The sequence below is a fragment of the Danio rerio genome, chromosome 7 (genome assembly GCF_052040795.2).
Source record: "Danio rerio strain M-AB ecotype USA chromosome 7, GRCz13ab, whole genome shotgun sequence".
NCBI lineage: Eukaryota > Metazoa > Chordata > Actinopteri > Cypriniformes > Danionidae > Danio > Danio rerio.
The window spans coordinates 33,408,313-33,434,980 of record NC_141027.1 but is presented as its reverse complement, the minus strand read 5'-3'; the positions used below and the strand labels follow the sequence as shown (position 1 = coordinate 33,434,980).

General features: G+C 33.8%; 2 protein-coding genes across 10 annotated transcripts in view; one reads left to right on the top strand and one right to left on the bottom strand.

Moving 5' to 3' along the window:
* The window catches only part of coro2ba (coronin, actin binding protein, 2Ba), a 72,618-nt gene that overhangs the window by 4,261 nt on the left and 41,689 nt on the right, over window positions 1-26,668 (bottom strand). For 4 of the 5 annotated variants that reach the window (XR_015495827.1, XR_015495828.1, XM_087261356.1 and 1 more), the window contains exons 2-11: window positions 21,518-21,718; window positions 13,198-13,314; window positions 11,321-11,470; window positions 10,559-10,723; window positions 8,542-8,658; window positions 7,432-7,536; window positions 6,468-6,564; window positions 5,098-5,210; window positions 2,282-2,372; window positions 2,051-2,190 (exon numbers count right to left, since the gene is read on the bottom strand). Coding sequence is in view for 2 of the 5 variants with exons in the window: in XM_087261356.1 (XP_087117482.1) it covers window positions 2,051-2,190; window positions 2,282-2,372; window positions 5,098-5,210; window positions 6,468-6,564; window positions 7,432-7,536; window positions 8,542-8,658; window positions 10,559-10,723; window positions 11,321-11,470; window positions 13,198-13,314; window positions 21,518-21,718 (1,296 nt within the window). In the remaining 3 variants the exon portion in view is untranslated. The remainder of the gene's footprint in view (window positions 1-2,050; window positions 2,191-2,281; window positions 2,373-5,097; window positions 5,211-6,467; window positions 6,565-7,431; window positions 7,537-8,541; window positions 8,659-10,558; window positions 10,724-11,320; window positions 11,471-13,197; window positions 13,315-21,517; window positions 21,719-26,668) is intronic. The other variant, XR_015495829.1, reaches the window with a different exon arrangement.
* Window positions 21,398-26,668, top strand: part of itga11a (integrin, alpha 11a) — a 156,950-nt gene continuing 151,679 nt past the window's right edge. The window contains exon 1 of one of the 5 annotated variants that reach the window (XM_087259290.1): window positions 21,398-21,697. The gene's annotated coding sequence lies outside the window, so the exon portion shown is untranslated. Of the gene's footprint in view, window positions 21,750-26,668 lie in introns of all 5 variants that reach the window. The other 4 variants (XM_087259288.1, XM_087259291.1, XM_087259292.1 and 1 more) reach the window with 4 other exon arrangements.

The following is a 26,668-nucleotide window of genomic DNA, read 5'->3' as shown; positions in this document are numbered from 1 at the left end:
CACGGAGAGTGGAAGACAAAAACATTAGTGCTGCTGTGAAATCTTTCTCAAATATTTCACAAGTGATTTTTCACAGAGCAAGGACATTTTTTTTCACAGTATTTAGTTTTATATATTTCTTCGGGAGAAAGTTTTAATTATTTTATGTTGGCAGGAAGAAAAACATGAAAAACTAAAATAAATAAAACCGGCTATGGTCAATATTATTAGCACCCTTAATGAATGATTCTTTTTTGATTGGGTACAGAACAAACCACTGTTAGTCCAATGACTTGCCTACTTTATCTAACCCCCCTAGTTTGTACTTTAAGCAATTTACTAGCATCTTGTAAAAAATATTAAACTATTATGGACTGTCAGCATGTCAAATACTTAGATATTAGTTTAATTAATTTATGAATTACTTAGAAATTAATTATTGAAACTATTAGTTTAAAAATGTGCTGCAAAAAAACTACTATCAGGAAATATTAGAAAAATAATTAGAATTTTACACAAAGGCTAATCATTTTGACTTCAACTGTATATATACAGCTATGGAATAAATGAAAGAGAACATTAGGACAGTTTCTCTGAATTTCATAATTTAGAAACATCTGCAAACTTAATTATGTTGTGCAAACGTATGTGCCATCAATACATCACTTCTTGTCTTATTTATTTCTTTGAACAAGCGGAATTCGAACGCGAGTAACATAAGATAAGTGATGTTGTTTCGAACAAAGTTTTAATAACAAATTAACTTAACTACAGTTTATAGTGCTTCACTTTTTCCACATTTTTTAAGTTACAGCCTTATTCCAAAATGGATTTAATTAATTAATTCTTTAAAATTCTGCACACAATACCCCATAATGACAATGTGAAAACATTTTTTGAAATTACTGCAAATTTATTAAAAATAAAAAACCTGAAAAATCACATGTGCATAAGTATTGACAGCCTTTGCTTATAACTTTGTTGATGCACCTTTGACAGCAATTACAGCCTCAAGTCTTTTTGAATATGATGCCACAAGCTTGGCACACCTATCTTTGGGAATTTTTGCCCATACCTCTTTGCAGTACCTCTCAAGCTCCATCAGGTAGAAAGGAAAGCGACAGTGTACAGCCATTTTCAGATCTCTCCAGAGATGTTCAATAGGATTTAGATCTGGGCTCTGGCTTAGCCACTCAAGGACATTTACTGAGCTGTTGTGAAGTCACTCCATTAATATTTTGGCGTTGTGCTTTGGGTCATTGTCCAGCTGGAAGATGAACCGTCACCCCAATCTGAGATCAAGAGCACTCAGAAGCAAGTTTTCATTCAGGATGTCTCTGTACATTGCCAAACCCTCTATCCTGACTAGTCTCTCAGTTCCTGCTGCTGAAAAACATCCCCACAGCATGATGCTGATGAATGATCAGTGGGAAAAGAATGTGCCTGAGCTCAATTTAGGCTGTGAATACTTATGTACATGTGATTTTTCAGGTTTTTTATTTTTAATAAATTTGCAAAAATTAAAAACAAATATTTTTTCACATTGTCATTATGGAGTATTGTGTGTAGAATCTTGAGGAAATAAATGAATTGAATCTATTTTAGAGTAAGATTGTAAAATAAAAAAATGTGGAAAAAGTCAAGCGCTATAAATACTTTCCGCATGCAATGTATATCACACAGTCAAAAAACTGTTTTGCTTGCATCTTCATGACATCTCCTTCCTTTATAGAAGAGACATAAGCATATCTTCTATATTAAAAATTTAATTATTAGTACAATATTATCAAGTTTTGCTTTTCAAATTTTTGCTAATTTAACATAAATAAAATTCAATTTAATTGGTTCTTATAGTTTTCATACATTTATATTCAAATTAGGCAGCACAATAGCAATGTTTAAACTTCAGAAGTGTTGAGAAATCAATATTTGGAACAATAACTGATTTTTTAATCACATTTATTCTGATAAACAGCTATACACTTTTCAAGTGGTTTAAAAATTAAACGCTGCTCTCTGTCTGAAATTCTACCTTCAGTTCTTCAAAACTCATAATAAACCAGGTAAACACCTCATTCTCTGTACGGGGAGGCACGTTTTCTAGCAGGTCAATGCCATTGACCACTCCACCCTTCTTCTCCTTCACGGGTGCCTTGAACACCAGCTTGTTGGGTCTGTTGTAGCCCTCTTTTAAGGACATGAGAACGGGGCCTGGGCGTGCAGATGAAGAAATTTTGGTGATTGGTTTCAGTCTTTTGTCTTTTCAAATATTGTCATTCTGAAAATAAGTTTAGCTCTTCACCTCGGTTGATGCCACTGAGCCACTCATCAGCAGACAGAGCCGGTTCTGTCCCAGGAGTCATGGGGTAAATGTCCTCCTGATACGTCTCCGACTGCAAAATAAGAGGGTTTTTAAGTGTTGAACAGGGTTGAGAATTATTTACTAGTTTAGAATCAAATGTTTTTGGCTATGTCTTTATATCCCGAAAATAGCCAGAAAAATAACAAATTGCTGTATATAAACAGGCATATTTTCTATGAACTGAAAAGCTGATTGATTTGATATGAATAAAAGTGTGAAGTTTGGTTTATATAAGTGGAGATTTATGATTTAGAGCTGATGAGAATTTTTATTTTTTTTTGAATATGCATCTTGAACCGAAATCTATCAACACAAATTGATAAAGTGCAACAAACAAGCCAGAAGCCTTAAACAGTCAGTCTTACCTTACATTTGTTACATTATGTGTGTAATTACATTAAGGTTATTCATTAATATTAGGCAGAAGTATGAAGTATTATGTCAGTCTCCAGAGGGTCACATAATGCACACTATTATTATCATGTTCATTGTAATAAGCCCTTTTAAGTTTGCTTCAGGATATGTAATTAGTGCACTGCGTGAACTCTGGATGAAAAGGTAACCCAATATCTTAGGGAAAATTATATTATATTATGTTAAAGTTGATTTAGGGTTGCCTAATTTTAATGTTTATGCTACAAATAAAGATAACCAGCAGTTGCTTTGGAAACAAGAAAAACATTTTTAATGCTTCCTAAATTTCAAGGTAGTTAAATATATAAAAAGAATATATATTGTGTGGTGAAATAAGCTGTCTCATTTCAGAGGCTGCATCCTCCGAAGGATGCAGACTTTAAAAGTGAGTACTGCGAAGTCCACACAGACCGAACAGAGCATTTTGAAATGAGACAAACTAGCCTAGAGCAGGGGTTCCCAAACTTTTCAGCCCGCGACCCCAAAAATAATCATATCAGTGGCTCGCGACCCCCATTTTTCAAGGTGGTTGTACTGTAAATATTGCATACACAACTATAGGCAAATATAAACATGAGCTTATTGACAACACAAAAATGCAACAGTCTATTAGCCATATAATGTTTTTTAAAGTCATTTATGGATTTAATTACATTTTGCTTTTAAAATTAAAGGCTGATGGCTGATTGTTATTTTTATGTTGTTGTTTCTTTAATGCAACTATTAACTATATTCTGTCAGTAATGAATAAAATATGGTAATTCTAATAGTTTAATAAAATTTATTTGAGTTTTGGATATCACCAAGCGACCCCTTGTCATTGTCCCGCGACTCCCCAGGGGGTCCCGACCCCCACTTTGAGAACCACTGGCCTAGAGGACAGATCTCATCACCAGGCAAAAGTAGCAGCTGCTGTTAATAAGCAGTAATAAAATTTAATCCAGAGTTTTCTTTTAAAAACGTCCTGCCGTTATCAGGGTGCAATGAATTTTGAGATGTTTGAGTTCGCGAAGGATCCACCGATTGTGCCCTTTATTCTTGGCGAAACGAAGGACGCATTTTGAGGCTGCATATGAGGAAATCTTTTAATTTTTTTTTTTTTGCGCCAAGACTTTGAATGCATTATTTTTTTTTTCTTCCCAATATTACAGAAAAACACAAGTCTATTTGTATTGTAGTTTATGCAATATATTCAACATAGCTTAACAATAAATTATTATATAAAGCAAGCAAATTAACAGATTAGTTCACTTCCAGAATGAACATTTCTTGACAATTTACTCACTTGCTTGTCATCCAAGAAATCAGTTTATTTCTTTTGTTTAGTCAAGAAGAAATTAACGTTCTAAAGAGAATTTTCTAGGATTTTTCTAGGATTTGTCTCCATAAGGGAGCACCTTTGTACGGCTCAATAATTTGAACTTCCAAATTATAGTTTCAATGCAGCTTTTATGGGCTCAAAATCATACGAGCCAAGAAATAAAGATCTTAACTATCTGTCTTTTCTCAAAATAAATCAATAAAATCATAAATCAATTGTATACTTTTTAGCTACTAAGCATTGTATACTTTTTAGCAAGTGCTAGATGTGCTTTAATGCTTAAAAAGTATAAAAAGTAAAATAAAAAGGTTTTGTTAGGTAAGATCTTTATTCCATGGTTGTTTAAAAACACTATATTCATTTTAGTAAATTGCCTTTAACTTGCTATTTGATGGAGCTCTTTGCTGTAAAGTTGCTTTGAAATTATATTGTACATATAAATTTGAATTAAAAATAATATTTTGAAGGGGTAAAAAATCTACCTAAACAATAAGTTAGTAAATAATTTGCTTCAAAAATAGGGTTAAGCATACTATTGAATGTGAATGTAACTGCTTCCATATTTAGAGCTCAACTTCTTGTAACTGCTGAATTCAATGGTTAGCTCTCCAACATCAGCTTTCTCAAATATCAAAAATATCAGAACTGTGTGCACTGAATTGGCACTAAATTTATTTTGTAGTGTTTTAAATTTGTGGTGTCATGAGGATTTGGTTTCTTTCACAGGGGTTTTAAAGTCCTCTGATAATAGGCCAAACTGTCAATGCCCATTTTGTACAGAGAACAAAACACACATGCTGTGACACACTTGGAGATTATTTATTAATTTACATGGCTCATCCCATTTCATTGAAGGACCAGTTACACCAGCAAAAAAAGGTGATATTGTCCTCTAAATGAACAACTTATAAATTCCTTTATTCCTCCAACCTGCCACGACTTCTAGCACAAATTTCTCTCATCCTTCAATCTCTCAATAATGCATTTAACTGTGACGGTGAGCAAATATCCTCATGCTTACCCTTCTAGGCACGATCATAGAGATGGGCTCAATCAGGCCCTTTAGAGTCACCAACTTATAAAACCTGAAGACTTCACATGCTCCTACATCCAGTCCATGCTTCGGCATCACTCCTGTCCAAACACACATGTGACAGAAGAACATGTGATTAGCTAAACATGATAATTACTTAATATATTATTTATAATAATTATAAGTATAATTATCTAATTATCAGTATACAATTTTATTTATTGACATTCCCCAAAACTCTATTAAGAGCATATCCAAAAGATAGCATATCCAAATGTGACCTTGGACCACAAAAAAAAAAAAAAATCATAATTATTTAATTTGAGATTTAATAAATAAATAAGCTATCTGTTGATGTTTCAATGTTTGGTATAGGACAATATCATACAAATATTAAAAAATATGATATATGAAGGTTAAAATAAACTCTAAATTTTAAGAAAATTACCTTGAAAGTTGTACAAATTAAGTTCTTAGCAAAGCACGTTACTGATCAAAAATTCAGTTTCTCTATATATACAATAGGAAATTTACCAAATGTATTTATGGAAATTATCTTTTAAACAAAAACAGGTCTTACATAGTGAAACTATCTGTCTTTTTCTTAAAACAAACAAACAAACAAATAAATAAATAAATAAATTTTATACTTTTTATCCACAAAAGCTTGGATCCCAGAGCAAGTGCTAGAAATCTTATGATGAAAAAGTATAAACACACACACACACACACCCACATATAGACTGTTGGGAATGTGGAAAATTAAAATATTAAATTATCTATATTTTTGGCATAAAAGAAAATTGTATAACTGACTCATGCACTGTATTTTGACTATTACCACAAATATGCATGTGCAACTTATAAGGGTAACAAATATGGTATATAGCACAAAATTTTGGTGATACACGTCTCACAAAAACATTCTAAACATGTTTTTGAGGTAAACAATTAAGCATTATCAAGGGGATAACTAGCAAAAACATATTTAAAGGGATGGTTCATGAAAAACAAAACTCACCATTTACTCATTTGTTCCTAACCTTTCTTCTGCTGAACACAAAACAAGTTATTTTGAAGAAAGTTGGTAACTAAAAATACTGACCTTCATAGCAAAACAAATACTGAAAATCAGTGGGGTCCATCAACCTGTTACCAACATTCCTCAAAATTTCTGCTCAACACAAGAAAGAATCTCAAATTGGTTTGGAGGGTGATTAAATGATGACAGAAGATTATACATTTTTGAGAAATTAAAATAAACCTTAAGGCCACTAAATCCAATGCGGGTCATTGTGATCAACTTAATTTTGAAAAGACAGCCAGTGTTGTGTGATTATTAAAGGATGTAGTTTTACCTAGGCCTTTTTGTGGTGCAGGGGACCTGAACTCCATGAGGTACTGCAGGTAGGGTTTCTCCAGTGTGACCTCATAGTACCGGATGTTCCCATCACCCTACAATTACACTGTTTCAGTCAGTTACAGACAATGACGGTGAGATTCAGTCTGTTTAAGGAACTCAACAATATTAAGCATAGGCACCAATGTGGATTTTAATGTTTACCTGTGATACAATGAATACGGCATATATTTTCTGATATACAATATTCTTCCACAGTTAGGGGTTTTAACAATCATATATATATTTTTTAGAAATGTATTATTCAGTTTAAAGAAATATTAACCTTACCTAAAAAGACTGGTGGACACAATGTTTTCAGTGCAAGTCTATTCTTGGTTTAATTTTAGAGACCGCCACTTAGAGATCATTCTCAATGATCAGTTGTGGCCTGTATATTTATTTTTAATGTGTTTAATTGCCAGAAAAGTGTCAGAAAAGTTAACCTGGTGTTATAAAATCAAACTGCTGCAGCCGACGCTATCGCTGTGTTGTTAATCGAACGTAAACACACCAATCTTTTAAATAATAATTGAAAGGGTGATAGCTTTTCATTTGCATGATGCTGATCTTTATGTAACTATTAACTACTAGTTTAATTAACTATTAGTTTTATGAATAGAATGTGGTAATTCTAATAATTTAATCAAATTTATTTGACTTTTGGAATGCACCAAGAGACCCCGTCATTGTCCCACGACCCCCACTTTGGGAACCACTGATTTAGCAGATGCTTTTATCCAAAGTGATTTACAAATTAAAAGAATACAAGTAATAAAAACAACAAAAAAACAAAAAAATGATAATATATGATACATGATTAGTCTAATACATAATTAAATTTTTTCCATTAATTATATTTTTAACAATTAACAAACATTAAAAGCATATAAGAATCCTTATGAGTTAGAAGTAATGTGTACCTTGCCTGCTAAGTACAACATGTGTGTGTCTGCATCATAGAAAGGGAAAAGTAGTCCAGAAAGACCATCAATCTCCTCTTCAATGATCGGCATGGACAGATCCTCCTGAAGTCAAAGATAACATCAGATAACACTGTACCAATATTTGCAGATTTTTAAAAATCTTTTTAAAATAAAAAATAACCAATTAACAAATTGACGATATAAGAAAAAAAAATTAACAATGCGTTAAGAGCAAAGCAACCAGCGTCTTAACCCACATTCTCTTTCCACTGCAGTTAAGAGTAAGTGTTTAGCTACAATTTCAAACAACAATGAATGTGATTATCACACAATAATTACAGGGAGCATGCTGAGAAGAAAACATAATGACTTTCAGTGGGTAATCTTTAGGGCAATGCATGCAGACATCAGGGACTGTGTATTTCTGGATGAGTTTTGGGAATTAATCAGACAGAAGCATCCACACATTTGTTTTTCTGTCATCTGTTGGCTTCATCTGTCATTATGTTAAAAAATAATGATTTTTTAAACTTTATATTCTCTCATTCTTGACCCTGACCAAAACATTGCAGCATTAACATATTGCTTGTGTTTATTAATTTGCTCCCAGTGACCATTGGCTGGTCCTACATCATCAGTGATTTTAGGTTGCATTGCCCTTGTGAGGACATTTGATCAGGTCAAAGCCTGACCCAAGGACCACCTAGCAAGCATGTTTTGCTTTTAAAAGATGTCTAATAGATGTCTAAACATAGTCGTCTTAGCAAAAACAATGCTAAATTTGAGCTGTCAGTTAAAATCTAATAGCTGTCCAAGAATAGGCCAAAACTAGACTAGTCATCAAATAATGAGAAATGAATGACAACACATATAAAGTCTGTCTAATCTGTCTATTTGATGACTAATCTAGTTTTGGGCTATTCTTAGATGTCTATTAGATTTTCACTGACAGCCCAAGTTTAGCCTTGTTTTAGCCAAGCTGTCTGTGTTTAGATGTCTATTAGACCTCTATTAAACACCAAATTGTTTGCTGGGCACCCTTCACAACCCCCCACCACCTCCAGCTCCAACCACACACACACACACATACACAGAGGTTGTTCTCACCTGGTCCCAGAGAGCAATCTGGCGTGTGTTCCAGCGAGACACACCTGTCGTTAGGAGTCGTTTTATGTTGCCTAGGAACACAACACGATTCACTTTGTGGTTTTTAAAGTTGGCCTCCTGCTTGACAATATAAAACAAAACCAAGAAAAACAATCAGTTCTACCAGCAGTTTTCTCAATAGTCCATTTACAAAGGTGCATAAAAAGGAAGGTTATTCTTTAAAATATCTACATGATGTTTGATATCTTTCATCTGGATGTCTCTAAATAATAAATGATTAAACCAGGCTCCCTGTAAAAGTACAGTATTTCATCTTCTGTGTATGGATTTCTAGACTATACACTATTATACACTTCATTTTTGTAGACATTATAAATTTTAAGCATAGTCTATAATAATAGTTTCTCATGCTCACTAAAGTTAGATTTATTTGATAGAAAATAACGTAAATTAAGTATTAATGTTGGGAATACACTAATATAAGTTTCAGATTCAAAAATTTTCATTGTAATTCAGACTTGATTATGTTGTGTATTTGTCACAGTATTATTTTGATATTCATTCATTTTCCTTCGGCTTAGTCATTTCATTCATCAGGGTTTACCACAGTGGAATGAACCGCCAACTAATCCAGCACATGTTTTATACAGCGGATGTCCTTCAAGCTGAAACCCAGAAATGGGAAACACCCATCCACACTCATCCACACACATACACGTTGGCCAATTTAGTTTATTTAACTCACCTATAGTGCATGCCTTTGGACTATGAGGGAAACCGGAGCACCCAGAGAAAACCCAAGCAAACACGAGAAGAACATGCAAACTCTACTCAGTAATGCCAACTGACCCAGCCGAAACTCCAACCAGCGACCTCACTTCTTGCAGTGAGGCAACAGCACTAACCATCGTTTCACTCATTTTGACATTAATGAGTGTTTTTTTAAGTGTTACCATAATTTGTGGTTGCGATCTTCTTTTGTAGATAATGGGAGCTCTGTCTACTGTCTGACCTTCAACGTTTACTGGCTAACCCAGTGGGGTTTAACTTTAGGTCAGCTGGTGGTCATTATTTCTCCTTTCATTGTCACCCAGTACTACGGCTATAGGATACACCTTCCATATTGGTTGTTTTTAAGAAATAAAAAGCATTATATTGGTTACAATAATTATTGAAATAATGATCCGATAATATATGCTTGCTTCATTTCTAATGGGAACTTTTTCAAATTTCTCTCTGTGTTTATTGTTGCTGGGTTTAATTTATTTATTTTAATATATGGTATTTATTTAATGTGATGGCAAAGCTGAATTTTCATGAATCATTAAACTAATCTTCAGTGCCACACAAAAACCATTCTGAACATTATTAAATCAATGAAATATGCTAATTGTGCTGCTTAAATGTTCCAACAGGTTTCACGGATAAACAGACAGTTCAGCTGAAAAGGATTTATCTGAAAATAAAGTCTTTTGTAACATGATCAGTATCTTTACAGTTACTTTCACTTTTACTGTTCCTTTTAACCCATTTATCTATTTTAATCCATTAAATCCTTGATTTATATGATGAAATAGTGTGTAGCATCAATTATAAAGCTAAGGCTTTGTTTATTTAACAACTGTGTACTAAAAGCTATTGCATCTTTTAAAAGCTTTGCACACAGACAATAACGTCAGGACCTGACACAGATCTGTGAAAAATGGATAAGACACAGCATCACATATGCTAAGCCAACAACTGGCAATTTCAGGCAATGTTTCAAGAAGCATAAACTGTGGTCTGAAGCATATATACTGAGCACATAATATCCATATTTTGTAGTTTACACACAGAAAATTTAAAGTTTTGCTTTAAATAAAAACTACACTTTGAAACCCATTTTTAAAAGTTTGCATTTTCAGGCATGACATTAAAATATGTCAAATGTTTCTAATTGAAAACCCCTAAGAAAGAGGGCATAAGCGTGTCTGTGTAAATGAGTGTTTAAATGTGTGTATTGTAAGGCTGAACGCACCTGCAGAACTCTGCCTGAGCGTGGCTCAATGACACGAAGTTTCTTGTCTTTGCAGCTGGTGGCCAGCAAGCTGCCCTCTGTGTTAAATGACATACACAGAATCACATCTGAGTGGCAGTCGATCATTTTCACTGGCTCTCCGATCTCAAGATTCCAAATCAGGATCTACAGGGTGAGAAAAAGCACAACCTCTGATACATTCTTAGACAGTTTTATTTCTGAACGCTGCAATGTCGTGTTCACATTGTGGACAATCAGAATCAGCTTTCACAAACACATTAAAAAGTGATCCATTTCTTTACTTAAATAGATTAATAGAAATATACCTCATCATTTATTCCTCTTGATGAGGTTTTAAACCTTAATGAGTTTCTTTTTTTCTGTTATAATACTGGCACCCATCGACTTTTATAGTAGAAAAAAATACTAGGAAGACAATGAGTGGCATTAACCTACATGTTTTAAAATAACTTATTTTTTGTTCAACAGAACAAAGAAACTTAAATGGCCTTAAAACAAGTGTAGGGTGAGTAAATAATGACAGATTTCTTTGTCAACTACACTTTAAAAAAAACAATAATTAAATTGAGAATCTGTTAAATTGAGGTTTAAAATTATGCAGATTCTTTAATTACATAATAATTTTAACGCAGTGGGTTTACTCACTTTTTTAATGATCTAACATATCTAGGATGTTTTAATTTTATAGCTCATATCAGTAAGTTTAAGTTGATCAGATTGTGTCACACAAATTGTCCTTACCTTGTAGTCATAGCCAGCACTAAAGAGAATCCCGCTAGTGGTTGGATGCCACTCGATGAGGCCCACACGCCTGCTGTGGCCATAGAGTTCTAATACAGACTCTGTCAAACTCCTTGTCAGTCCACTGTCAGGAATCTCCCATATTCGCACCTGACGCAAACAAAACACTTTTTAGTCATACACCCCCCCATGTAACATGAAGATCCTTTCAGACTCTATTGTGGGGCAGTGTTGAGAATAGTTTGAACAGGTTACAGACTACGTGTCATTGAAATTGTATTGAGTAATGTAACTATATTTTCCATACTTTATTTGCTAACTTTTCTAAATTCCTAACAGGTTTTCACCCCTTAATTATATTTAAACATTTTAATCAGTAGAACAAAACACTGATTACTGGACTCACTCACTGATAACAACACTGATTACTAGACCTTTAAAATCCTTCACTCCTTAAATTATATTTTAAATTACAGCAGCAACAAAGCCTTTTCAAAGACTTTTCAAAATCATGTCTTTGCACAAATATATAAGAAAACAGAGATTTTTAACAATGCATTGAGGAAAAACATTTCATATAAAAAATAAAGCATACACACAATGCCATATAGAAAATATATATATTTTTTATCTGTCCTATTCCGTGTCCTAAAACATTTGCATTTCATTTTCACTCATTTTCTTGTCGGCTTAGTCCCTTTATTAATGAATGAACCGCCAACTTATCCAGCATGTTTTTACACAGCAGATGCCTTTCCAGCCACAACCCATACCTGGGAAACATCCATACACACTCATTCACACACAAACACACTAAAGACAACTTAGCCTAAACCCAATTCACAGCATCACCCGCATTTAATTTTAAAGCAGTCAAATGCAATTCAAAAAATAAATAAGTGTGTGTTTTTCTTGTGCAATTTATTAAACATTTTAAATGTTGCACAAACTGTTATATGCAACCTTACGTAACTATTACATTTAACTACTCCACAACATATCAGGTTTGTTCTATTTACGGTGTAAAACTTCACAAGTAGTTTTAGCACTCTTAAAAGACAAATACAATGTTATACAATCAAGCAACATATACTGACTCTATAGTGACATTATGACTGGACAGGCCACTGAGAAACAAGTACTCCAGAGAGCCATTTAATCCTATTAATTTTTGTCAATAAATAACAATACAACATTGCATTATGCTCTGTTCAGCATGTGCATCAGGATAGTTTACATTTACTGAAAAATTAATTATAAAAAAACACAAAAAATGGAATATAAATATGATTATAAAGTAAATTTATGTTTTTAAATTTTGTTAAATTAACATGAATTGAGATAAAAAATGCTTCAGTAGCAGGAAATGTAGTGGAACTTTCTATTTAAGAGATATTTTTAAAGAGTCTGTTTTACAAACTAATGTTTCAGACATGTTTAATTTATTTTAGATTAGATTGAATCATTGGAGGGCATAACGGTGGCTCAGTGGGGAGCATGGTCACCTCCCAGCAAGATGGTCGCTGGTTCGAGCACCGGCTGGGTCAGTTCTCATTTCTGTGTGGACTTTGTATGTTTTCCCCGTGATCGCGTGGGTTTTCTCTGGGTGCTCCAGTTTCCTCCACAAGTCAAAAGACATGCGATATAGGTGAATTGGTTAAGCTAAATTCTCTGTAGGGTAAGTGTGTATGGGTATTTTCCGGTGATGGGTTGCAGCTGGAAGGGCATCCGCTGCATAAAAAATATGCTAGATAAGTTCATTCCACTATGGCAACCCCAAAATAATAAAGAGACTAAGCCGAAAAGAAAATGATTGAATGAATGAATAAATTAATCATTTGAGCATTGTCTTGATTTTGCTCTTCGCAAATACTCACAGATGAGTCCTCTGAACAAGATGCGATTATGTTGTCGTGGAAAGGATTCCATTTGATGTCCAGCACATTTCCTTGGTGACCACATACCTTTGGATAGTGAGGGTCGATACGGCCAAACTGCAGGAAACAAGTACAAGATAGTTATCTTATTTATTTTTACTGTGACTAAGTATACAAACAGAACTATGTATGGATGTACAGTAAGAACAAACAATGTAACTTCCACAAATACAGTACAAATACCACAAATTCCACAAATACTACTGTAATACACACAATTGTCCACAGTATGGCGCTACATAACCACAGTCATCCATTCAATAGTAGACAGAACATTAGACATGATGCTATGAATGTTTGATGTCACTTTAGTCCATTGACCTCTTTCTAAGGTCCTTTGGGATTTGTAGTTCAGGTCATGCATGAGTGGGCTGCTTAAGAAAGGCTCTTCATCTATAGCTCAATGCATAGAGATAACACTGTAATATAAGAATGAAGACATCAGTTGAAGACGATCCAGAAAATCTAAAAGCACCTCACATACCGGCCTGCATCTGGCTTATTGGTTGCATTTATTACAACAATGATGCACATTATCTCTGCCCTTCTGTGCTTTTTCTCCTAGATTAGCATGATGAAAATTATGGCTGTGATTTTTTCTGTGTTGGATTATTGAATTCAATTAGCACAGCAACCGCTTAAGGGGCGTTCATTTAATAGAGTTTTCATGGGTAAGAAAGTGTCTTGATTTCCCACAGGATATCAAAACTTACTAAAACAACATGAACGATTAGAAAATGTCAAAGCCTTTGCTACTACTACTGGTAGCTACTTTTTGTTGTTCAAATGTTTTCTTACATGTGAGGATTTCTGATTTGGTTAGGATGTGCAGCTTTGAATGTGTGCTTATTATGCAAACAGATAAAACTTGATTCACATGTTGCTTGTCTTTGCTTTTTGTAGTAAAATGTGTGCTATAAAATCAAACTGTAACTTTGGGTATTAAGTACCTCACCCCCATTAAAAATAAAAAATATTAGAACTAAAAATACCACATGAAGTATAAAATATAATGATATATTATTATTATTATTATTATTATTATTATTAGGGATGTCCAGATCTGATCAGAATTAGAAATTACCTCCTGATCAGGACTCGAATATATATATATATATGACCAATATCACACGAGTAGCAGTGCAATATGGCTTTATATCGGCACTGGTGGGAGGCGTGTGTTGCGGCCTAGTGCCTTAGTCCCCCCACCAGTGCCGATATACAGCCATATCGCACTGCTACAAGTGTGATATTGCGTTTATACAACAGTTTGACGGCATAATTGTGTTTATAAAAACAAAATCAAACATGGAGAGTCTCAAAAACCCTTTTGTATGAGGAACTACTTTCTTCCACATTGGATTCAAACCATAAGCTGACAGTTGAGCAAGCTGAGCAAGCATCTTTTAAACTTTAGATCTGTAGTGTCTGCTTGTTGCTGGCTGTATGTGGGCGGAGTAATACACAAAGGGTAAAGAGGCTGTACGGGTGCTGATATTACTTAAATATATCACGGCTATCAGCCAATCAGATTCGAGAACCAGACAGAACTGTTGTATAAATAAGATCTCATTGACATTAGTAAATGCATAAAGCATAATGCATAGTTAGTTAGCATAAAGTAATATGAACTATTTATTTTTACAGTATCTACAGGTAAAACATTTAATGATCTAATTGTATTTACATGCGTCAAATTTCCATCATGACAACTAATTAGCAAAAATTATAAGGCAAATTTGTTTTTGATGATGATTTTATATGCTCAAATGCTCAAACTAGGCATTGTATTTTCATGGCATTGTAATTACTGATTTTCTTTATCACAGTATACAACATTATCATGGTATTTGAATAAATTACAAAAGAGACTGAAAAGACAGGCAAACTTCCGTTTAATGGTTTTCAAATAACAAAACAAATCCAAAACTATATATGAAGAGTACAGATGCAAAAAAAGTGCCATCTGAAATTTCCATTGAAAAGTAGCATTTTCTGAGACTCCTATGTTTATGTTGAGTTATTTCATTTTAAAGACCTCCAAAAGAGTGTACTCTTTGCCATAAACTTAAAATTACTGAACCCACACACAGAAGCCTGATAAAAACGTCATTTTTAAAGGATGTTTCAAATATATATATATATATATATATAAATATATAAATATATAATATAAATATATATATTTAGAAACGGCTAATAATAATGACCTTAAAATAAAAAAGTGAAATCTACTATTTCAACCGAACTAAAATGAATAATACTTTCTACAGAAAAAAAGGAAATACTGTGAAGATGTCCTTGTTTTGTTAAATATCAGGAAATATTTCAAAACAAAGACAAGTTTAATACCAAAAAATATTTTTAGACTGGTTATACTTTGAACAACTTGTATAAAGAGTGCTCTGAAAATAATAAAAAAATTTCAAAGACAAAATAATTCAATGTTTAGAAGAGTACACAATAACAATATTATCTATATTCATTACTCATTATTATATATACAATCTATTGTGGTAATGAATATGTAAAATATTGCTATAAACGGAGGGAAAATTAGGCATAAAAAGCAAAAGCATCTCATACATATAGCTTTTGTGCCTAATTTTCCCTCTGTTTGCCAGTTGCCTCTCTCTAATTATCTCTCATTTCGATTCCTGTGTGGTGTTATTTTGCACGTAAGACCGTTACAGATTCATGTGTAGGAGTGTGTTGGCGGCGGGCGGTTGTTGACACAGATGTGTTAGCTGCAGATCAGGCCGAGTAGTCGCTGTCTGAGTTTTTAGTCTGAGACAAAAGGAGATCATACATTTAGCCACTCCTCCTATTGTGAGCAGCACAATGATGCTCGACTACAGCCATGTGATTACACTAATTATGATGTCAGAGGATGTGCCTACAGTCTAGACTGGCATATAGCTCTCATAGAGCACACTAGAATTTTTTTTTTTAATAAACACATCTGACATCCTAAACAGAGAGACTATAAGGCATTTCTGAGACACTTTTTTATTAAATGACTAAATAAGTCAACCTATTATTAGTATTGACAATGCAAAGAGTAGTCTGTGAAATCATTTCAGTTAAATCAATTCCTAGCTATATTGAGGTTCAGATACAATAAGATGCTATTATGATAGTTTTTATTGTAAAAATCCTAGCTCACACAGTTACATAATTTTAAATGTACACTTTGGGACCACAGGCTTTAATTTTTTATGATTTAATAAATGCATAATTATTAACACATCATATCCCCCCAAACTGAAATGTCTTGCAGAAATTTGTTCTAATTCCATTTAATTTCTTTCAGAAATACTGTATATACATATTAAATCCATTTAAAATACTCATATTTTCATACCAACAAACTTATAATGTTTCAAATAACCTATGGCAATAATATGGTTGAAATAATGCCCTAAGCCTTCTTTCAGTTTGCAAAACAAAGTTTGAACAGTTGAACAGAAGTGTCTACTGTGGTCTGTTAAAGTTTTTCTAGTTTGCTAAAATTCATTTAGAATAACATGATCAAGAAGTCACCCTTTCCTGATCAAAAAGTCACCCTTTTAAAATAAAAAACATCCCTGTCATTCAACAGCCTGTAATATCTTTAAATTATACCCTAAAGACTCAGGTGCTGCAGTTTATTGCTCTTAAATATTTGATCATTTCATCTTTTTATTATACGGCAATTTACTAAACCACAAATTTGTTATTCAAAGACCCTCTGATCCTTATACTGTATGTCTGACAAGATTTTCTGCTAAATTGCTATCACAATGAATTACATTTTAGTGGGTTTGGTATATCACAATTAATATATATATATATATATATATATATATATATATATATATATATATATATATATATATATATATATATATATATATATATATATATATATATATATATATATATATATATATATATAGTTTTTTTTTTTTTTTGCCTTAGAAAGAAATTAAACTGAACAAAATAAAAAACGTTTTTTCCAAACAATGAACTGTAATCAGTGTTGATTTCTATAGTTAAAATGTTTGAATATAATTAGGTGGTGAAAACCTGTTTCGGATTTTGAAAAGTAATCAAAAACAATGCAATTATTAATAATGAATGAAGATTGGTAGAGTCCATTTAATAATATTTTGTAGTAGATTTCAAGTGACACCACAGATTTACATTAGATTTACACTCATTACAAAACTGACATGACTGGCCTATTTTCTAAAGTCTGTTCAAAATTATCTAATACCAAGCGTAAAATTTTCCATGGTTGAGGAACAAAATTCTCAAAAAAAGGGCATTTCAGTTCTTTGAGCTTACTGTATGCTAAGCGAGGCATTATAAAAAAGGGTGTGGGTCTAGTAAAAAGCACTTTTGGCTATGCTAAAGTAGTTTAAACTGGTTGGCAGTTTCCTATCAGTGTTGCCAGACAGCCCAACTCCCTTTTATATGTGTGCGTATGTGCGTGCGTGTGTGTATCTGCTCGAGTCTTTCCGAGGGGAGCTCTGCATTATTTTAAGAATCGTGAAATCATCCCAAAGCATTACAGCACCAGCTAACCCATTATTATTCACAGACGCTTCAGTCAATAGCAGCTTAGCAGGTCAAGGAAAAGATCGGTTTCATTTTTAAACGGTTAAACAGTTAATGATGACATCATCGCGAATACCACAGTCTTCTATTCATACTCTTTTTTTCTCTCTCTCTTTCCTTGGGCCATTTCATCGTGGTTTCTGAATGCAGTTTCCATCCTACAACTGAAGCTTCTTTGTCATATGAGGAATTCTTTTTGAAAAGCCAAAACTCTGCCGCCATTGTATCACTGCCATGTGTCTGAATTTCAAATGTACTATGAGAATCTCTGATTATTTATCGTGCAACGGTCCATGTAAGATACAATTCATTTTGTATTAATGCCTTGTTTAAAGCATTACAAAAATGAAATGAGCTATGTACCACAGCAAAATAAAAAAAACTACACTGCGCAAGAACAATTCCCAAATAAAGACTTAAAATTAATGTATTGAACTTCCGTACATTTCCCAGTGATGGGTTGCAGCTGGAAGGCCATTCTTTCCATAAAACATATGCTGGATAAGTTGGCGGTTGATTCCGCGGTGGCAACCCCAGATTAACAAAGGGGCTAACCCAAAAAGAAAATGAATGCATGAATGAACTTTTATCAAATAGCTTCACGGTTATTTCTAAGACAGTTTTCAGTGATGGTGAGAGAGAACTTCCCATTATTACAGTAAGCATGGAAACTTTGCAGGGAGCTGTCAATGCCAGAATGCCAGAGACTCAAGGGAGATGAAGGATGAAAAAGTAGGGGGAAAAAACAGAACTCCACGTGGTGTCTAGATAAAAACATACGCGGAAGTAAAAGGGGCTGAAGTCTTTTTCATGGCCTGAGAGCCCAGTTGGAGTCACAAACGCTGAGGAATGAGCACATTAAGAGTACAAAGCTGGCCTTCTGCATCACACATTAACTGGGTGACTCTCAAAGTTCAATACAAAAGTGCTATTGATAGTTTATCCAAGTTGGCTGAGACCGTGACTGAGGGTCTGCTGGCCCACTGGGCAGCGTAGCATGACCGGATGAGCTCAAGAGGAGGGACAGAAGAACAGACAGAATGCAAAGAGGAGATGACTAGAGGGAAAGATGGGACATCAGAGTCAAAATCTCATTGTCACGCCAATGATAAATGCCGTATCTGTCTTTTTTTCTGTCTGGGCTATATTTGTGCAGTTTTGCCACTTGCTGTTGTGCATTGGCGTTAGAATTTTGAGACAAACTTAAATTCATAAACTTCTAAGCTAACAGGAAATATTCTCAGAACTCTGGCCAAAGGTCCCGTTATGTTTTATTCATTCATTCATTCATTTTCTTTTCGGCTATATTCAACTATATGATTTCTTTGGACTTGTGGGGGAAACCAGAGCACCCGGAGGAAACCCATGTGGATATGAAAAATATGAAAAATGCTGGAAGTTAACTTACTGTTTAACAAAAGAAAGAAACTCCAACAGGTTTTGAACAAGTGAAGGGTGAGTAAATGCGTGGCATAATTTAGATTTTTGGGTAAACTATTTTTTTAGTAAGTGTCTTACTGTGTGTTATAAAGTGGAAGTTTATTCAGACCAAAATTGTTTGATTGGCAACACTGGTCCAAATCTATAAAGAATGAGTAAATGTTGACAGAATTCAAATTTTGGAAAAACTAACAAAATCCCCGTCTTCCATATTCCTTTCTTAATCAAGCACACAAAACTGTTCTGTTCCAGCCAACACTGATGACTTATGATAAACTCAACTCAATGACTTATGATTACTCAATGTCAGTGACCAGGAGGTTACAGCATCTAGTGCTTGACAATTTTCCAACATTAAAGCCATAGATCAAAGGAAACACAACGCATCTGCTTTCAGCTCAGGCTTTTGCTTGGCCTGTAAACAAGGTAACAGAAAGATTTAATTTAGAGCATGTCAAGCCACTGAGTGAGAGACTGACTTGTATGATTCTATTGAGTCATGGGTCAGACTAAAGATGGAGATGCAAACAAAATTTCTTGACGATTCAAAAACAAACAGCATGTAGATGATCACATGAAATCTCCATTGTAAAAAGGAAACAGTGCTGAGAAAATGCATACTAGACTACAACAGTGTTAACTAACGTGTTTGACAGAAAGAGAGTAGCAGGCCTGTGGGTTTTTTTTTTCCAGCTGGCAGCACATGTGCATTTATAAGAAAAGAGTACATGGTGACTCATCTACGTTTTTTCACTGTACAGAAACAACTGCATGTTCTTTGCTAAAATTAATGTAAATGTGAATTGGTGCAAAGCATCCATTAGCACTTCGCTGTGACGGTTGCTTTAAGGCGAGAAAAAAAAAGAAGATTTTGCAGCAGTTTCATTTACTCAAGGTTTAACATTAAAGTTTAGGAGTGTGTCCAGCAACATGCCAAAATGCATTGATAATATTTTAGCTGGATCAGTATTTTTAAATAAATAATGTGACTGTTCATAGAGCTTTTAAAAATAGTTTTGTAACTTAATGATAATATTATGCTTTATGAACACATTTTGTAAGTTGGGTTAGATTTTGCACCTCGTTATATTGAGTGCTTGCTTTAAGAAAAATGTAAACAATCACCATAATTAACAAATCGTCACCTTATAATTATAAGGTTTTATCTGACATTTTTGTCAATATTGAGTTATTCACATATTCTTATTAAATGGCAAGTTATTTACATTTTGATGAATTTGTATAAGCTGCTTACATTTTAAGACTTTTTATTTAAAAAACAAAAAAAGGTTTTAATTACAAAGTCGAACTCACAATTATTGACACACAATTAATGATCTGCCAGATAGAACTTTATAATTCCAGGTGGAAAATGACTTTTTTAGAATTAGAAGGTTCTATCTGCATTTGCCCTGTTTATTTATTTTTTACCCCAATTTGCGAATTTAAGAAAGTGTTGATAATTTATTTAGGGTTCATTCAGGGTCTCTGTCATGTTAATGTATGAAAGAGAACTGCTATTGTTTGCTATATTGAATGCAAAAACTTTAAAGCTCAAAATCATTTACAATGCAGATAGGATCTTATAATTCCATGGTGACAATCTATTACTTAATGAATGATTGTTCAACATCACAATTTTATTCATTTCTGTAGTTTGAATGTGTAGAATGTATAATTTTATATAGCCTATAAAACGATTTATTCAAGGATTTCTTTCTAAATTAGTTTATGAAATGATAAATTGAGATTCACAAAATTATTTTGAAAAGAACTTGAACTCTATATATAATAAACAAATAAATAAAAATTTTAACCTGATTTCACCCAATGTTATTGTATTTTTGCAGGATATTCATGCAAATTGACATGTATTTAATTAGCCTGAACAATGCCTCATTTGGACATATATTTAAACACAACCCATAGTGAAGCTAATAATGTTTTTGCAATGTTTACATGTCCAATTACATCCATTTGTCAAAACTCACCAGTCTCCACAAACGCACCAACACGAGCTCTAGCCTATGCTAAACAGGCTGCATTCAGACTGCACTTCTGCCGCCACAATAAGACTCTTGAAAGGCTGGCTGCATTTATGTTGCTGTTAGTGCTCGTCTGACGACCTATATTTTGCCATTAATTTAGTGTAAAGCCAGAAGACAAACGGTTCAGGGAAAAACAGTAATGCGCGCGCGTGCTGCGTGACAGCGGTTACCTGAGTGACCGGGATTACAACGAAAGATCCTCCTCCCGCGCTTTCCGTCACAATGGCGAGGAACTTGGCGTTGACCGCACAGAAGTGGTTGTCATGGACGTTCTTTGTGATCGGGATGCCCTCAAAGCAGTGCTCTCGGTTGGCCACTTTGCCATAGACGTTTCGAAACTTGGAGCTCCGGTAGGTCGGCCGCCATGACATCTGCAAAACACATGACAGCAAACTAGATAAGGTGTATTACATCCTTTTTTTAATTTATTTTATTACAAATGGAATATTTTCTTTAATTAGCATAAAGAGTTGATAATTAGCTTTAGTCTCTCAGATCTGTTTTTGGGACATTCTACCAGAAATGTACATTTTTACTAACAAAAAACGTGACAGGGCCTGACTTAAGCTTGTCATCCTCAAAAAAAATTATAGAAAAACAAACATAAAATCACACACACAATGTGACAGGACTGACCGAAAATGTGGACAATTGTAAGTTTATTTGTATTATATATTTGTTGTATTTATTTGTAAAAATTTATTTATAATTTGATGTTTTAAATCAATTGATGTGAATAAAAACAACTTAAAATGGCTATTTCTGAAGTATTTTTTCTTAATAACAGTTTTTAGCATAAAACTATTAAAGCTGTAGGTTGAGTTGAGCTGAGGAAAAGGACATTGACGGGGACTGTACATTTGTAAAGTGTTTTTAATAAGGAAAACAATCTGAGAACCAAATGAATGACAAATTCTTTTACAGAACAACTCACAGAATTTAACCATCAGTCTATTTTAGACATTGTGGTCTGAAATATTTCTATTCACTGTATTTATGTTTTTATTTTAGGGACAGATAATGTGCGTTTCTGGTAGAATGTCCCTTTTATAGCCTACGTGAGGATTATTATATGAACAAATTGGCATGAATTTAAATAAATAAATAAATAATGTAAATGTGTAAGACCACAAACATAGGGCAGAAGCATAATTAAAATGTTGTTTGTAAACACAATCTTTCTTTCTTAACCAATATTATTTAAAACAGTCAACCCTTCAAATGAAAAGTATGTTTTAGTGTGATTCTTGTGGGAAACCTTTATTTGTGTTTTTGCAATGGACCAGCAAGGCTGACAAACTGAATAGAAACCAACACCCAAAACCCAACTAGCTATTATCCTGCCCAACATCACTTGGAGTCTTGGGACTGAACAGAAACACATATTATGGCAATAAATACATATCAATACAGATGCTATTGAAAGCATTTGTCTAAAAATAGTCTTAAAATATCTAAATCACCTTTTTAAGGTGTTAAATCAGTCCAGACAGTAATTTGTTCAAATAGCAATGGTTATGGCATTCAATGTTGCATGCACTGCAAAATTTATTGTCTTCCTTTGCATTTTCCTTTTCCTTTATAAATATCTACTATAAGTCAATTGATACAGTGAATCATATATTGCAGTCACAACTCATTGGTTGCTTCATATAAAAAGACACTTAAAGAATATATGATATTATCAAATTCTCTATCAGGGACCTATTGTGTTCCCTTTAATTGATCAATTTGAAGGGAAGGGATTAATAATGTTCTCTTTATTTGGCCTTTAAAAAGGATTTTAATCTATTTTCATAGAACCGTCATAAACCCTGCAACATCACAAGGATATAAAAGGCAAAATGCAAATGAGCATAATACTGATATTAGACCCTTCAGTGCTGATTTGGCTCCATTTTCCAGAATGAAAAAGCCACTCAAGCCACTCAAACAGGAAGCGGTTGCTGGATGCTTGTAAATTTCTGTTTGTAGTTTAGCCTAGAGGAATGTGTGTAAGCAACAATTTAGGCTCTAATGAATGAGACATGTGACAATGTGCCAGTGAAACTAAAATGAGCTGTGATTCGAAGAGATGATGACCAGAAGGAGGAGAGGAAGTGTTAAATCATCAGTGTCAGATCTGAATCTTTATGCGAGATTGACATCACTCATGACTAAAAGAGTGTATTGAGAATATTTCTGCTTTTGTGTTAGAACATAGCATGCTTTGTGCTTAGTTTAATTGTAATATGTGAACCGCAAAACTATTTATAAGGGTACATTTCTGAATTAATAGTTATACATCACCTGAAAGCTGCTTATATAAGCTTCTCAATAATGTGTGGTTTGTTAGGATAGGGCAATTTTTGGCAGAGATTTAAAGATCTGAAAAACCGAGCATTCAAAAAATTTAAATATTGAGAAAATTGCTTTCAAAGTTGTCCAAATTGAGTCCTAAGCTTATTTCTATTTTTTTAGTTTTACTGTAATTACAGTGAGAAAAAAATACAAAATGTCTTCATGGAAGAGGATCTTTGTTTATTATTCTAATGAATTTGATTAAAAGATAAATCAGTAAGTTCAAGTCAGTTTTGTCTATTCCAGCAAATAATCTTATACAACTTAAGACTGGTTTTGAGGTCCAGGGTCATTCATATATTTGTTGCCTAATCAGGAACAAGTTAGCATGTCTACATATTACATATTTGGCCATTTGTTTCCAGTTAGCATTGAGGCATTAGAATTGCATCTGTCTGAGACCTTTCCATCATATCATATTTTCTTCCTCTGCTCTCCCACTGTGTGAATGTTTACAGCTGTCCTAAAGCATTCAGCGGTTTGTGTGCATGTTGTCTGGCCTGTTCAATCATAACCGACATACAGAGGCCTTGGGCTGTACAGAGCTGTGCCTTTGAGATTTGCATACAAGGGCATTCATTCATTAAATGACATCACGTACCAGAGGTGGTACCAAGTCATTGTTTGGCAAGTCACAAGTAAGTCTCAATTCATTGCCCTCAAGTCCCGAGTCAAGTCCCGAGTCAAGACAGGCAAGTCCCGAGTCAAGTCCCGAGTCAAAGGCAACAAGTCTCAAGTCAAGTCCAAAGTCCTGCAGTTTGATTTTCGAGTCTTTTCGAGTCTTTTTAACAGAAAAATAAAATATATACAGATTAGGTATGGTTGTAAGATCTGTATTAATTAAACAAACCTTTTTTTATTAAAGAACATTGCTTAGATATATAAAAATACGAATGCAATTTTTTGAAAAAGTACTGAACAGTGCTGCGTCTCGTCTCCACAGCATAATGCACAAGAACGAGTTCCACCAAAAAAAAGACTCCATTTTGCCTCACATCACACAGAAATTGCAGGTCTACTGCTGTCTAATTCATTAAGTTTAGTTGTGCTATGTTATGTCTTCGGTGATCAACTTGTGATTAACCAAAATTACATAACCTCAATGTGGTAGCAGTAGACCAACAACTCCTGTATATGCTGCAAAGTTAAATTGAGTGAAATTGGAATTTTGTCAATTGAATCTCGTGTGTGCTAAAGAGATGGAGTTGCAAATCCGTCTAGCAGCAATGTAAAATGGTAGCACATATTGTTAATGAAGTAGGCTACTTCATACAAACAATAACGTTGTTTTCTTCACATAACGTTGAAGAGCTTTGCTCTCTACCTTGTGTGATGCTCGTGCACGGATTTCCTCTGTTTGTGGACAAAACTGATTGCGAGTTCTCAAATTTTCTCTTGCTCTCAAATATGCACTGCTCACACACAAATTTTCTTGAGCGCTCTCAGAGATTATATGCAAACTCACAATTTGTGTCGTGTTCCCTCTTCCTTTCATGCTTTTTGATATGATTCATATTGCTGCACTGTTTAATAACAATACCCAAAATACTAAAATAGACTTATATATTAAATGTTTAATCTAATAAACCATAACATTTTTGGTTGTTTTATATGATGAGATATTTTCAGTTTCAAACACTTAAATACAGAGAATAGACCAGTGGTGCCCCCCTGAAAATTTGCTTAAGGGGGGCCAGAAGAGGCCAGCTACGCCAGTGGCACCAATCAATCCACAATAATTTAGTGGCTGCTATTTATTTATTGAAATATTGCATTGTATTGCATTTATGTAAGTAGATTTAAATAAATAATGTCAACAGCAAAATCATATCGGGTTGGCCACAGGGGTGGCTAGAGTTTACACAGGGGTAACACCCCTTGTAAAGGGGTTTACACCACTATAAGGCACCTCTGGAATAGATGTTGGATGTAAAGAATACATTTTATTTTAAAAGCATTTAAACAAAAACTAATGCAAGCAGAAATGTAACTGTGATAAAAATAAGGAAACACTTGATAAGGTATTATAGCCTACTGTACTATTCACTCTTTAAATAAATCTCACTATCAATCTCATTTTATCATGGCAGCTAAAATAAAGTAAACTAGTGTCTGCTGGCTTCCACTTTACTGATGAGATTGTGGAGGACATTTTCCATGTCATCCTCTTCATTTTGAGGAAAGCTGTGCCACAGGGCCCCTGAACACGTATATTGGCATGTACTGTGTTTTGAACAGTAGCCTACTACAGTAAAGAACTTCAATTGATCAGTTGTGGTAATACTATAGTTGCTATGGTAACACAAGTGTAATATAAACAAATTACCCAGTGCTGTATTATTTTACAATATAGGGTATTTTATACTACAAATCACTACACTTTACTGTAGTTAAAACTACACTTTGTATTATTTTATCTGTTCACTATTGGTAATACTACTGTATTATGAAGCATTCATTAACAAGTCGTAAATAATACTAGCCTAAAACATAAGTATAATACAAGTATACAACAAGTATAATACTCAAAAACACTAGAATTTTTTAAAGAATTTACCTTAACCTTTTAGTTTTTTGTGTATTGTTAATAAATAGTAAAGCAAGAAAGAAATCATATCAACATTCTTGGAACAACCCTTCGCTAAGCCTCGCTCTCCTTAGTTACTGTTGCTACGCCTGTCAAGCTTTCATGCCTGGCACATCTATTACAGTGTGTATGCGCTGGTGTCAGACATTCCCAAGGATTTAATTAGTCATTTTTGGCAAACAGGTGAGATATCTGAGAAAGCCAGACAAAAGAGGACTGCAGTATACATTACAGGGGTATATTCACAACATAATAGCAACTGATTAGAAAATAATTTTATCAAAATTGAAGCAAGGTTAGCCTAGCAACCTCATACGCTGAACATTCAACAGCATAGTTCATGCACAGCAGGAGAGGTGAAATTATAAAATAATCTAATAACCTAAGAAACTGA